Genomic DNA, 13,007 nt, shown 5'->3' with positions numbered 1-13,007 from the left:
TCAGTAACCTCGTCTCCATGTCGAACAGATCTTGTAGCATTAGGGCATGGATTTCCTCCATTAACGAACCCGAGTAACTTTTGATTGTTTAACCAAGTTTCAAACTGTATCTTCCATAACAAATAGTTGGAAGAAGAAAGCTTTAAGGTAACACAATGAGAAAAACGAAGAGCGGAAGAGTCAGAGTTGTCAGCCATGGATGACCAAGCTCTGATACCATGAAAGTCTTAATAAGACAAGGATGAAGAGAAAATCTTTATTGAATATTTCTGCTTAAAAGATTACAATGATAAGAAAGGGTTTATATAGAAATACCCAAAATAGAGACTCCTAGGTCACACGTCACTAAGCACACATCACGACAGGGGAACAAAGCGAATCAAATATGTTGTGCAATTGTATTTTGTGAGCTGTGACGCCTGTACGGAGATGAGCTGGAGCCGTCGTACGGTTTGACTGTGAGGATTTGTTACCGTTGCAGGATGAGGACGAGATAACGACTGTGGGCTTGCTGGGCTTGATATTTTGAGAAAGGCCCAATGCCTTGTCTGGTCCAAAACCAGAAAGCAGAGCTTCTGGTTGAGGCAGAGTATCTCTTTGATTAATATAACGTAACACAAAAAATCGTTTAGTATACTACTCCGAATTCCGATCCGAGTCTACCAAGCTCTCCTAAAATTATTGTTAAGATCTCGATAGATCTTTAGAAATAGAGAATACTAATTTTTTAAAAGTATATTCAAACCCTCTTTACTAAATCAATCAAAAACTCAAAATGAAGAAAACCCTAAGTTCAAGTGTACTATTTATAAGAAAATCCTAAAACCTAATAATTCTAACAAAAACTCGAAAACGTACAATCCTAATTAAAAAATACGTAGATAAATGTTTTTAAAACTTGCAAACCGATTTTTGTTTTTCTATTTGCTGTTGAAATCTTTGAATGTTAGTACTTGATCATTATGCATTGTACTTCTTTTAGCAAACGTCACAGCAAATTTAGCATGTAAAAGCAATTGAGCCCTAGCTAGCCTTTTCTTTTACCGTATAACTTGCAAGAAAGAAAGGCTAGCTAGAAAGTGTGAGCCGTTTCTTTTGAAGAGAGTGGGAGAGATTTTTGAGATTCTGGGTTTCCGGTAATGGAAATGCTTTCCCAGCTTGTGTACTGTGTCTGAATAAAGAAATGTGTATACAATAAGAAGCTAGACAGTATTGATGCACTGTGAGCATAATAATATATGTTATGCTAGTTGTGTGTTGTATAGTGATCACTTTAACTAGCAGACCAAAACTTTTCGAGGTGTATAGCAGACATGAATTCACAAGTAGATCCATAAATTATAGTTTCCCACAAAATTCGATGAGACCATGCATAGGGGGTTTGGTACGACGAATACCTTTTGATATGTATTGTATATATCAAGTAGATCTTAGTTTTTCTTTTCTTATTATGTTGTTTCCAAAATTAATTCGTACTCAGCATCTAGTACTAGCAACATTTTACAATATGTTTCAAGTGGATGAAAACGCATTACTTACTCAGTGAACTAGTAATGTATGTGAATCAGAATTTGTGTATTCGCACCAAGCAGATGCAAAGATGATTTGAACCATCAGAAGTGTGATATACAAGAACTTCGTCTTGTTTACCTTATGAATCTCCGAGCCAAGCATCTTCAGTGACATAAATAAACTTCCATTCCTGTCATACTTTTGATATACTAATAGTGGATTTGTGTATTTATATGGATGAGAAAATTAGTTCCAAGTATTTTTTCAGACACGTAAAAAATTTGATCTGTTTATATGAAAATAGTTAGAAATAATTGGTGCTTTTTAATAGATGTTTTCTTACTATAGTTTTTTTTTAATAAATAGATTGTTCCCTATTATATATATATATATATATAGACTATAGTTTATATATATGGTATAGTCCATACTTTATCATGACACGACACCCTACATACATATAATTCCTCATTTTCTTTCCCAATTTCTACTTTGCCATGAAGAGATCAAGAATGAGATAAAACATATAGTTGACACACTATTGGAACAAATATAAAAATGAAATAAAAATAGAGGATCTATATATAACGTAAGCATGATAGTAAAAAGTTATGACATAATTTAATTCAGAAAAGGTGGAAAAAGGAGCTGACCTGCAGACGTAATCTGTCGACAAATATCAATCTATATATATTGAGTCTTTGATCACCACATGTGGTCCTAAATTTCGAACCAACGCATAAAAATGAACTAGAAAGTAGCATATAGCAACCTTTGGCCGCTCCAAACGATCATGCTTTACTTTTTAATATTGTGTCCTATTACCTAAAGATGCTTTTACTATTTAATTAAGTTTTACAATTATTAAGTGAATACCGACAAGCGACACAAGCAAATTAAAGTACAACAAAAGTCAGATTATATAATCTGACTTTTGTTGTACGTAGCACACAAGCCCGATGCACCCAAAAAAAAAAAAAATAGAGTGAAACTCGAATCGTTATCCATCAATATAAGTTATTTTGTTTCAACTAATGGAGGATCTAAAGGCAAGAATACGTCATACCACTTGAAATTTAGTGGAGATCGAAAACTTAAGCATTACGTTTTGATGTATGTACCAAACTATACCAATAGTGTTGTTATAAAATGAGTGTATATATGCATCTTTAATGTAGATGTGTTGGCATATTTGAAAGCGTTATTCAGCACTTAGCTTTCCAGAGATCCAATTTCATTCGGATTATATGATTCTGGATTTCGTCCGGTTTACTTATTTGAAACGAATTTTATGAAACAAATGTATCGTAAAATTTAATCTCAAAATGCTATATCGAATCTAAACACATGATGCGAAACCAAAGTGTACATCTCATGGCTTAAAATGGTTTGCATAAGCAAAAATCATCTTTTTGACTATGTTAGACCATCTTTATCAATAAGTTCTTAAGAAAATCTTAAGATGATCTTAGTAATTTTTTAGTATTATTACTAAGAACCAAAGTTAAGATGAGTTGAGGGAGTTGCTAACCTAAGAGCCAAAAAGAGGTAAATCTTAACTTTGGTTCTTAGCAATAATACTAAAAAATTACTAATATCATCTTAAGATTTTTTTAAAAACTCATTGATAAAGATGGTCTTAGAGCATCTCCAATGGGAGGTTTTAGTTGATTTAGAGTGGGGTTCTCTGCTTTAAATTGAATTAAAATAAATCAAAACACATAATTATCAAGAGAGTCAGCTCTCTTGAGAGAGTTTTGGGAACTAGAGAGAACCGCAGACGTATCAAGCCTTGATTGGCTGATGCTTTTTGACCCAGCAAGAAAAAGAACACGCTGTGTCCTTCTCCTCCTTCGCAAATTTTTTCCCGACTCTCTGTCTCTGGCGATGGCGATCAAACCGGAGATTTCTCCGATTCCGTTGATTGGAAGTATTTTTAAGTGTGAAATTAAAAATCATCAGCTATGTTACTTATCTCGCCGCTCTTCATACCCATTGCAAGCTCGGTCTCGCCACTAAGCTCATGACCGCCGCTCAGGCTGCTATGGAACAGGTTACTCAATCTTTAAATTTCGTATTTGTTTGCATTCAATAAGCAGAATCATTGAATCACTGAAAGTTGAAAGCTTTTTATATCAATTTTTGGGATCTTATTTATTAAATGAATTGTGGCAATTGCCTTCTCTTCTCTTTTCTGGAAATTTCGGGATCTTTTGTGTTGTTTAGTATAGTTTGCGTCTGAAATTGTTGTAATTTGAATCACATTTGGTTTCCAAGAGCTGATTTTGCTATTGACGTGAGCTTTTGGTAGCTGCACATAACATGTTTGTTGAAATGCCTAAATGAAGCAATTTCTAAACTCTGTTTATTCTTACATGGTTAGTTAAATATGTGCTTTTAAATGGTTAAATACTACAGTCTACAATTAAGGAGTGATCTGATAGTAAAATATGTGCTTTAGTGGTTATATACTGCAAATAATGACTTAAACGATGTGTTGTTGATGGTTTTATATTGCAATTAAGGACTGATTAGGTGATTAAAGAAAAGCTATGTTTTGTTTTGATGGTTTATTGAAGGAAAGAATGGATTGTTGATGAGTGGTTTTATACGTTTATGTAGTTGCAGAAGCTAGGTGACATGGGATAAAACCATTTTCTGATGTTATCTTTTGAGAGAGTGTCATTTTAAGGAGTCAAATGTAACCCAAATTTTTATTTGTATATATACAAAGCATCTTCTTATGTGAATGATTTCTTCATATCTCACACAAACTAGAACAAAACTTAAATTACATCAACCACAAAACCATGACTTCTCTCCATATTTTCTTTTTCTTCATCTCCCAAAATGTGATCGTTATTCCAGTTTTTTATTTGAATATCTATTTTTACATGTTTGAAAATAATGTATGTTTAATATGTTAGGAATTGCAATAATTATTAAATTTTATGAAATATAATAATTTTTTTATTTTTTATTTTTCTAAGAACCCCACTAAAGAGAAACTACCATTGGACTATGAAATTTTTTTTTAAAAAACATAAGCTCTCATACAAAATTTATATTAAACAATTGGTGAGAACCCATAGGGGACTCTCAACCATTGGAGATGCTCTTAGTGGAGCCTTTATGAGCCATTCCTTAAACTTTTAAATTCTGACCATGAATTAAATTTAAATCGAGCTTAATATATATAAACAATGCTTACACATGTTAAGGAACCATTGGTTAACATAGTTCAAAATTTTACTAGATAAAGAATATAAATAAAGAATTTTATGTATTGGCCACATAGAATTATTGTTTGTCTCCCATTGCTTTTGTTGACGCATGACATCCACATGAAAATATCAATCTCATCCATAACTATTGTCTCACTCACATATCATCCAAGCAAACTATAGCTTTCACAAAGGAGGTGTCAATTTACATCAAAAAGGAATTTATTTTAGGTGTATTATGGATAAGAATAGTGATTCAAACGAACAAACACAGTCATGGATCGATCTATTCCATTACTAGAACAAAGGATCTTTAGTTATTAGCCAACATATATAGTAGCCAATAGACGATAGGGAAGAAAAACAACAGTTGCTAGTTTGCTACACATAAAAAATTTAACAAGATTACAAGAGACTATAATAACATTGACAACATCTACAATTGACACAATGAAAGATTTGAATCATTTATCCGTCATTAGTACTCGCATTGTAATTCACAAACTGAAAGAAATGGGACAAAGAATCTCTAAGGAACACACTATCTCCCAATAGCAACCAAATTCTGAGTTCCGAGACGAAGACAAAATGTGAGTAACTCATTTACGGTTTTGAAATTACAAGATTTTAGAAATTCGAATGGACATTATGTTTTGTCGGTGTGTTGTCTTATTACCTCTTTATGGGAATCGATACAAAACAAACACTCTCATTCCACCAACCCGAACGTTACACTCGATGTGATCAGAACGAGACAATTACAATTAATTACAAATGTGTTACTTCCGTTAGATTTTTTTTTACCACATATAGCAATTTTTTTCTTTCTCAAAAACTTCCTATCGTATAAATTAATAATTTGGTTCTATGAACTATTTAGCATATTACCAGAACTTGTCGAATCATACAACTTTTATAAATTAGCGGGATTATTATGAACCTTCTAAACATTAACTAAAATATTCCTTTTAAAGCCCAATAAACATCAATGGTTAGCCCGCAGATGACGATCAAATGGGCCTAACCAATGGCCCATTAAGAAAAGGGGGTTAAAAATGTAAATACAAGAAGATGTTTGGTGAGTCCTAAAAATCGTAAACCAGATATCCAATTTTCTCTCCATCTCATCTTTTGTCTCGGTCTCTCTCTCGAGTGTGTGTGTCTAAAGCAAAGAGAGAGAGATTTGAGAAAACTGAATTACAAAAAAAAAAAAAAAAAAAAAAAAAAAAAAACAAGACAACAAAAAAAACATCAAATTTGTGATAGTTGAAATCGAAAACGGTGAATACAAGTTCCCGCCATGGTGGCTCAGCAGCTTCAAGAGAGATGCGGCAATTCTCAAGAAGATCCAGTTGAGACCACCAAGTCTCTGATCTGTGCTGTCAATTACATTTCTCGTGACCTTCCTTTGCCTCCTCACCTCTTCGCCGCCGTTTCCTCTATCTACCATGGCGCTTCTTCTTCTCTTTCCGACTCCGATGTCTCTCCGCCGCTACCTACTTCGCCGCCTGTAAGCCCATCCACTCTTGAGCCCCTTTTTGGTGTTTGCCCCTTTTTTGGTTTGTGCTTTGTTTGGGGGTTTTGAATCGATTTATGTGGTCTTGTGATTTGTTTTTGTAGCTTTGCTTCGAGTTTAGGTTCAAAGTTTTCTCCTTTTTCGAGTTTCTATGGAAATTGGATATCTCCAGTGACTTGTTTTGTCAAATTACAGTCTAAAGGTTTTTGCTTTAATTTGTGATGTGGTCTCTTTGTTGTTTTGCAGGGGAATAATTTAACTCCCTATGGAGGTGATTTGATGGGTGAGTTCGAGGATGCACTTTTGAAGCAGAGACCAAATTGTGAATCAGGCTCTCGATTGATAGAATTACTCGATTATCGGAATAAGAGTCATATCCAACGCCGCTTATCTGAACTTGAAGGTTATTATCCCAAGTTATACTTCAATCCATTCTCAAGTTGTGATTTTGTTATGCCTGGCAATAGTTTTTTGATACTGGAGAACCTTTGTGAATTACGTTTCTAAAACCCTTTATTCTTCAAGCGGAATGCTTACTCTTTGTGTTTTTAAATCAGAATTACCTTCCACTAGAGGTGAAGACTTGCAGGCAAAATGCTTACTTGAGCTATATGGGCTTAAGGTATCTTCGTCGCTAGATGTTCTCATTGATCTTTGTTGTTATGTTACATTGTTTGAATTGTTTTATCTTTGACATTGACACTTTACCTTGGTGAGTCACAGCTACGAGAATTGCAAGGCAAGGTTCGAACCGCGGTGAGCTCGGAATTCTGGCTACGTCTGAACTGTGCAGATGTCAGTAGCCAACTATTTGACTGGGGCATGATGCGGTTGCCTCGTCCATTTTATGGGGTTGGAGATCCTTTTGCTATGGAAGCTGATGATCAGTTCAGAAAGAAGCGTGATGCTGAGGTCATTTACCTTTTATTCAGCTAGCATATTCTGGTGCAACTTTTTTAGGTCCTGGATTTTATTTTAACCCATGAAGATGAAGTTTCCTGATGGCATAAATGATGGGCATAAGGCCTTTGAACTATGGCTCATATATCTTTGCAGTACGACTAGACATGTGTAAAAATATATCACTCGATTCTGTTTTGTTGGAACTCATTTAAATGGATTTTATAGTATTGAAATGAAAACTGTACACAATTTCTAGTGCTTATGACATGATAATTTATTTATAGTTTTCAAACTTCTTGATTTGCATTGCTGATGTGTTAAAAGTCTTTGTTCAGAGGTTATCACGTTTAGAAGAAGAGGAGAAGAATCTGATTGAAACCGCCAAGAGGAAATTCTTTGCAGAAGTACTTAATGCAGTTCGTGAATTCCAGTTGCAAATTCAGGCGACTCAAAAACGCCGTAGGCAAAGGAATGATGGTGTGCAGGTATGATAGAGTTGACTTATGCAGTTATTGTGACAGTAGTTCCAGTTATCTTTAAATATTACCAATATACAAACATCTAAAATTTATTTTTGTCTACATTATTCGAACAGGCTTGGCATGGGAGACAAAGACAACGTGCTACCCGTGCTGAAAAGTTGAGGCTCATGGCCCTTAAGTCCGATGATCAAGAGGCATACATGAAACTAGTAAAGGAGAGTAAAAATGAAAGACTAACCACTCTTTTAGAGGAGACAAACAAACTCCTTGCTAATTTGGGAGCTGCTGTTCAACGTCAGAAAGATGCTAAACTTCCGGAAGGCATTGATCTTCTTAAAGACTCAGAATCTGACTTATCTGAACTTGATGGTCCAAGAAGTGAAGCATTGCAGGATCTGCTTCCTGATCAGGATATTGATATTACTGAGTCTGACAATAACGATGACTCTAATGATTTACTAGAAGGACAGAGGCAGTATAACTCTGCTATCCATTCAATACAAGAGAAGGTAACGTAGATCTCTATAGTACACTTAGTAGCAGTACGGTTAACTGTTTAAACCACTGCCATCTCAGAGACCAGGGAATTTAAAGTAGCAATATATACTTTTAACAGGTGACGGAGCAGCCCTCGCTTCTAGAAGGTGGGGAACTACGATCCTATCAATTAGAAGGGCTCCAATGGATGGTTTCTCTATTCAACAATAACCTCAATGGAATTTTAGCTGATGAGATGGGTTTGGGAAAAACTATTCAAACAATTTCTCTGATTGCGTATCTTCTGGAAAATAAAGGTGTTCCTGGGCCTTATCTTATAGTTGCTCCAAAAGCTGTGCTACCAAATTGGGTAAACGAGTTTGCAACATGGGTACCAAGGTATGTTGCAAACAATATTTTTCTTGGTGCTGGGAACTTGCACTGGTGTATATGTTAAATCAGCCATTCTGTTTTTTGACAGCATTGCAGCTTTTCTTTATGATGGACGTTTAGAGGAAAGAAAAGCAATAAGGGAAAAAATTGCAGGAGAAGGAAAATTTAATGTGTTGATAACCCATTATGATCTTATCATGAGAGATAAAGCATTTTTGAAGAAAATTGAATGGTACTACATGATTGTTGATGAAGGACATCGGCTGAAGAACCACGAATCTGCTCTAGCAAAGACTCTAGTAACAGGGTATATCTCTATATTCATTTTTCTGAAGTGAACGATGTTAGCTAACTATTAGGTTTAAGGCTGCTCTGATTTATCTCCTAGAGAATAATGAGGACTTTGAGTGTATTTTCTAACAAAAATTTATCCGGATGCAGCTATCGTATAAAACGCAGACTTCTGTTAACCGGGACACCCATACAGAATAGCCTTCAAGAACTATGGTCATTGCTTAATTTTCTCCTTCCTCACATCTTTAACTCAGTTCAAAACTTCGAGGAATGGTTTAATGCTCCTTTCGCTGACCGTGGTAATGTCAGTCTTACGGATGAAGAGGAGCTCTTGATTATCCACCGTCTGCATCATGTGAGTTCTTTAGCTCTCTTTCCTTAAATTCTGTATGCAATGTTTTAATGTAATCACTCTGTCACTTTCAGGTTATAAGGCCGTTTATACTGAGAAGGAAAAAGGACGAAGTAGAGAAATTCCTTCCTGGAAAGACACAGGTCATATTGAAGTGTGATATGTCGGCATGGCAGAAAGTGTATTACAAACAAGTTACAGACATGGGCAGGGTTGGCCTTCAAACAGGTTTTTAGCCTAACTCACGTATACTCTCTCCATAATTTTGCGCTCATCTTTGAGGTAGAGAGCATGAATCAGAAAGTGAAGCTGATTTTATGCAAACTTAATCACCATGTGCAGGATCTGGGAAATCAAAGAGTCTGCAAAATCTAACGATGCAATTAAGAAAGTGTTGTAACCATCCCTATCTATTTGTTGGAGGAGACTACAATATGTGGAAGAAACCTGAGATTGTGAGAGCTTCAGGGAAATTTGAACTCCTTGATCGTCTCCTTCCAAAACTGCGCAAGGCTGGACATAGGATTCTTCTCTTCTCCCAAATGACCCGTCTCATTGACGTTCTTGAGATATACTTGACACTTAATGATTACAAATACCTTAGACTCGATGGTACCACAAAGACAGATCAAAGAGGGCTTTTACTGAAGCAATTCAACGAGCCAGATTCTCCCTACTTTATGTTTCTTTTGAGCACACGTGCCGGAGGTCTTGGTTTGAACTTGCAGACTGCAGACACTGTTATTATCTTTGACAGCGATTGGAACCCACAAATGGACCAACAGGCCGAGGATCGAGCACATCGCATAGGGCAGAAGAAGGAAGTCAGAGTGTTTGTTTTGGTTAGCGTTGGTTCCATTGAAGAAGTAATATTGGAGCGTGCAAAGCAAAAGATGGGCATTGACGCCAAAGTCATACAAGCTGGACTTTTCAACACAACTTCCACTGGTATGTCTGTCCGAAAGAACAATGTGAGGTCTTCTGCTTTCTATATCGATATGGTAATCTCTTGATGTGGGTTTTGTGATTACATCAACAGCACAAGACCGAAGAGAGATGCTTGAAGAGATTATGCGCAAAGGAACAAGCTCGCTCGGGACAGATGTCCCCAGTGAGAGAGAAATAAATCGGCTCGCGGCTCGTAGTGAGGATGAATTTTGGATGTTTGAGCGAATGGATGAGGAGAGACGAAGGAAGGAGAATTACAGAGCCCGTCTGATGCAAGAGCAGGAAGTCCCTGAGTGGGCGTACACTACTCAGAGCCAAGATGAGAAGTTGAACAGCGGAAAGTTCAATTTTGGGAGTGTCACAGGTAAGCGAAAACGTAAAGAGATCGTTTACAGCGACACACTAAGCGAGTTACAGTGGCTGAAAGCCGTGGAGAGCGGTGAAGACCTGTCAAAACTCTCTATGAGACATAGGAGAGAGGAGAACACAAGCAACACAAAGACACCAACGAATAAAAAAGCGATAGAATCTATCCAAACTGTGAGTGATGGGACGAGCGAGGAGGAGGAAGAAGAGGAAGAAGAAGAAGAAAGAGCAAAGGAGATGAGTGGAAAACGGAGAGTGGAGAAGTCAGAAGAAGAAGAAGAAGGTGAAGAAGAGAATGATGGAAAGGCAATATTCAAGTGGAATACTCATAAGAAGAAAAGGTCTAGATACTCTTTTACGTGTTCTTCGTCTGACTCTAGAGCTCAAAGTTCCAACGGAAGTAGACGAAAATGAAGGTCAGGTGAGATCTGAGTTGACTTTGGTCTCTTCTTCTACGTGTTTGTGTGTCTTCTACAAGCATTTAGATGTTCTTCTTGCCAATGTAACTTATGCCAATCTAACATGTAATACATTTATTTTAATTGCTCTCTGGTTAAGTTTAGTTTTTAGTTTTTTTGTTGAAAGGTATTACTAAGGTACATGTTTATTATGTAGAATGATTTATTTGGGATTGAAAAACCCATTCTTTCAAAAATAAAACATATGTAATATTTTGCTCAGAAGATCTAAGAGACCAATTCATTTTTCGAGCCACTCTAAATGTACACTTGCCAAAATAAATGTATGCATATGATCTTCTGATAAACCGCTGCATTTCTAGTAAACTCAGCATCCAAACCACTCTCTATTAGTACAATACAAACTAATAAAAGATAAATACACTCACAAATTCATCTTCAAAATCTTCAAGATTCTCTCTTAAATCATCATCATCCATATTGCCTTCACTCTCTTCATGATCCTCATTTTCTTCTCCAAGAGGGTCATTCTTATCCAAAGGTCCAAGTAACTTAGAACAATTCTTGAATATCTCTTTGATTTCCTCAATGCCTTTAACAGAGATCATATTCCCATCAATGTTCAACATCTTAAAACTTTCTTTCTTGATAACAACACGAGCCAAGCCCAATGCTCCTTCTCTTCTCAAGTCATTGAAGCTCATATCAACATATTCTAACTCCAAACCATCCATACTCTTTACAATCTCAAGACATCCCTCATCTTTTAGATTATTCTCTGACAAGTTCAACTTTTTCAGATGTCGCTTTGCTGCCAAAAAAACTGCGATAGCTGGAGCCGCCTCATAAGTTATGTTATTTCCAGCCATTTCTATAACTTGAAGAGATGGAACAGAGTTCTTGAGAGCGTTTACTAAAGCTATAGCACCTCCATTCTCTAGATTGGTATAACTTAGGGTAATTACAGTCAAGAAATTAAAGCTTGAAACTGCTTTGCTCATAGAAACTCCAACTTTTATGTTATTATCACTTAGATAAAGTTGTCTGTTCATATGAGTACAAGTCTCAATTGCATTCTCCTCTATAGTATCCTCATTGGTCAAGCTAGTCTCTACCATATTCACCAGGAGCTCCTTTAACTTTTTCTCTCCCAAGGGAACCACAAGCCCAATTCTTAGTTAGCCATAGATAAATTTATATTTTCAATTCAAAAAAAAAAAAGTTTATATTTTGAATAATAATAACAGAGGTGTTATAGGATCATAGAATCTAAACCAACAAAATCTATTGTTATTAATTATTTAATTTAATATTTTCAAAATATTGACAAATTATGTATTGTTGGGTTTGATGTGTAAGCCATCTTAAAGAGTTTAACTTATCCAATTAGTAAATATTTTACTCAATATGTTATGAAAAGAATGATAGATAAATCAGAGGAATTGTATAAAATCCACCCTATAGAATTAGAAGAATATGTTATTGTTCTCAAAAGAATAAATGTACATGAGAGATACACTTATATAGGAAATGAATTAGCCTAATTATCTAACTAATAGAATTATATGAGATATATACATATCTCTAGAATATATTCATATATCTTCCTTTAATCATATGGATCTTCTAGATCTTTCTATAAACAATTCTATTTTATTCTATTTTTCACGTGTATACTAAATTTATTTAATGAAATGGATAATAGTTCAATTAATCATGAATAGGTTATGCTTATTCGAACTGATTATGTACAAGTTCACATAAAGAATGATCCAAAGTATTTATGTGAAAATATGAACTACTATTATATTATGCTAGAAGAATGATCCAAAGTCTTTATGATCCAAAGTCCAAAAAGATTTCATCACCAATCTCTAGGTTTTCTATAACGAAGTTTTTCAAGGAAACACTTCGAATATTGTATCTTCCTGTTGGTCTTGTTGTTGACTCTTCTAACACAAGTGTTACTTTCATACGAGTGTAATCCTCTTGAACTCGTTCATACGAGTGTTCTCCACGAAAGTCTTGTCGAAACGTAGTCTTCCGGAGTATATAATAAATGTCGTAATCGACACTGTCATGCGTGGGGTTTGTGAAGTTGAACTCTCCCCATCAACAAAC

The 13,007-nt window shown here is 35.5% G+C and overlaps 2 protein-coding genes and 1 long non-coding RNA gene across 3 annotated transcripts; 2 read left to right on the top strand and 1 right to left on the bottom strand.

The window, feature by feature from the left end:
* The first annotated feature begins 3,174 nt into the window (after window positions 1-3,174).
* On the top strand, window positions 3,175-4,306 carry LOC110230041. The gene is made up of 2 exons (XR_002333289.1): window positions 3,175-3,565; window positions 4,135-4,306. It is a non-coding gene; the product is annotated as an uncharacterized LOC110230041 (long non-coding RNA).
* A 1,464-nt stretch (window positions 4,307-5,770) lies between these two features.
* LOC9318513 (probable ATP-dependent DNA helicase CHR12) lies at window positions 5,771-11,169 on the top strand. Its single transcript, XM_021031779.1, has 12 exons — window positions 5,771-6,246; window positions 6,499-6,655; window positions 6,810-6,874; window positions 6,976-7,164; window positions 7,491-7,640; window positions 7,751-8,146; window positions 8,254-8,513; window positions 8,596-8,814; window positions 8,949-9,156; window positions 9,228-9,381; window positions 9,496-10,101; window positions 10,193-11,169. The coding sequence occupies exons 1-12, from the start codon at window positions 6,037-6,039 to the stop codon at window positions 10,879-10,881; spliced, it is 3,303 nt and encodes a 1,100-aa protein (XP_020887438.1). The 5' UTR covers window positions 5,771-6,036; the 3' UTR covers window positions 10,882-11,169.
* Window positions 11,170-11,212: 43 nt separating this feature from the next.
* Window positions 11,213-12,191, bottom strand: LOC9320617 (RAN GTPase-activating protein 2). The gene has a single exon (XM_021031780.1). It carries the CDS (start codon window positions 12,002-12,004, stop codon window positions 11,291-11,293), a length of 714 nt encoding a protein of 237 aa, XP_020887439.1. The 5' UTR covers window positions 12,005-12,191; the 3' UTR covers window positions 11,213-11,290.
* Window positions 12,192-13,007: the final 816 nt, after the last annotated feature.

The sequence above is a fragment of the Arabidopsis lyrata genome (assembly GCF_000004255.2).
Source record: "Arabidopsis lyrata subsp. lyrata unplaced genomic scaffold ARALYscaffold_3, whole genome shotgun sequence".
NCBI classification, from domain to species: domain Eukaryota; kingdom Viridiplantae; phylum Streptophyta; class Magnoliopsida; order Brassicales; family Brassicaceae; genus Arabidopsis; species Arabidopsis lyrata.
Note: the sequence above shows the minus strand (reverse complement) of the source record. Positions and strands in the feature narration are given on the sequence as shown.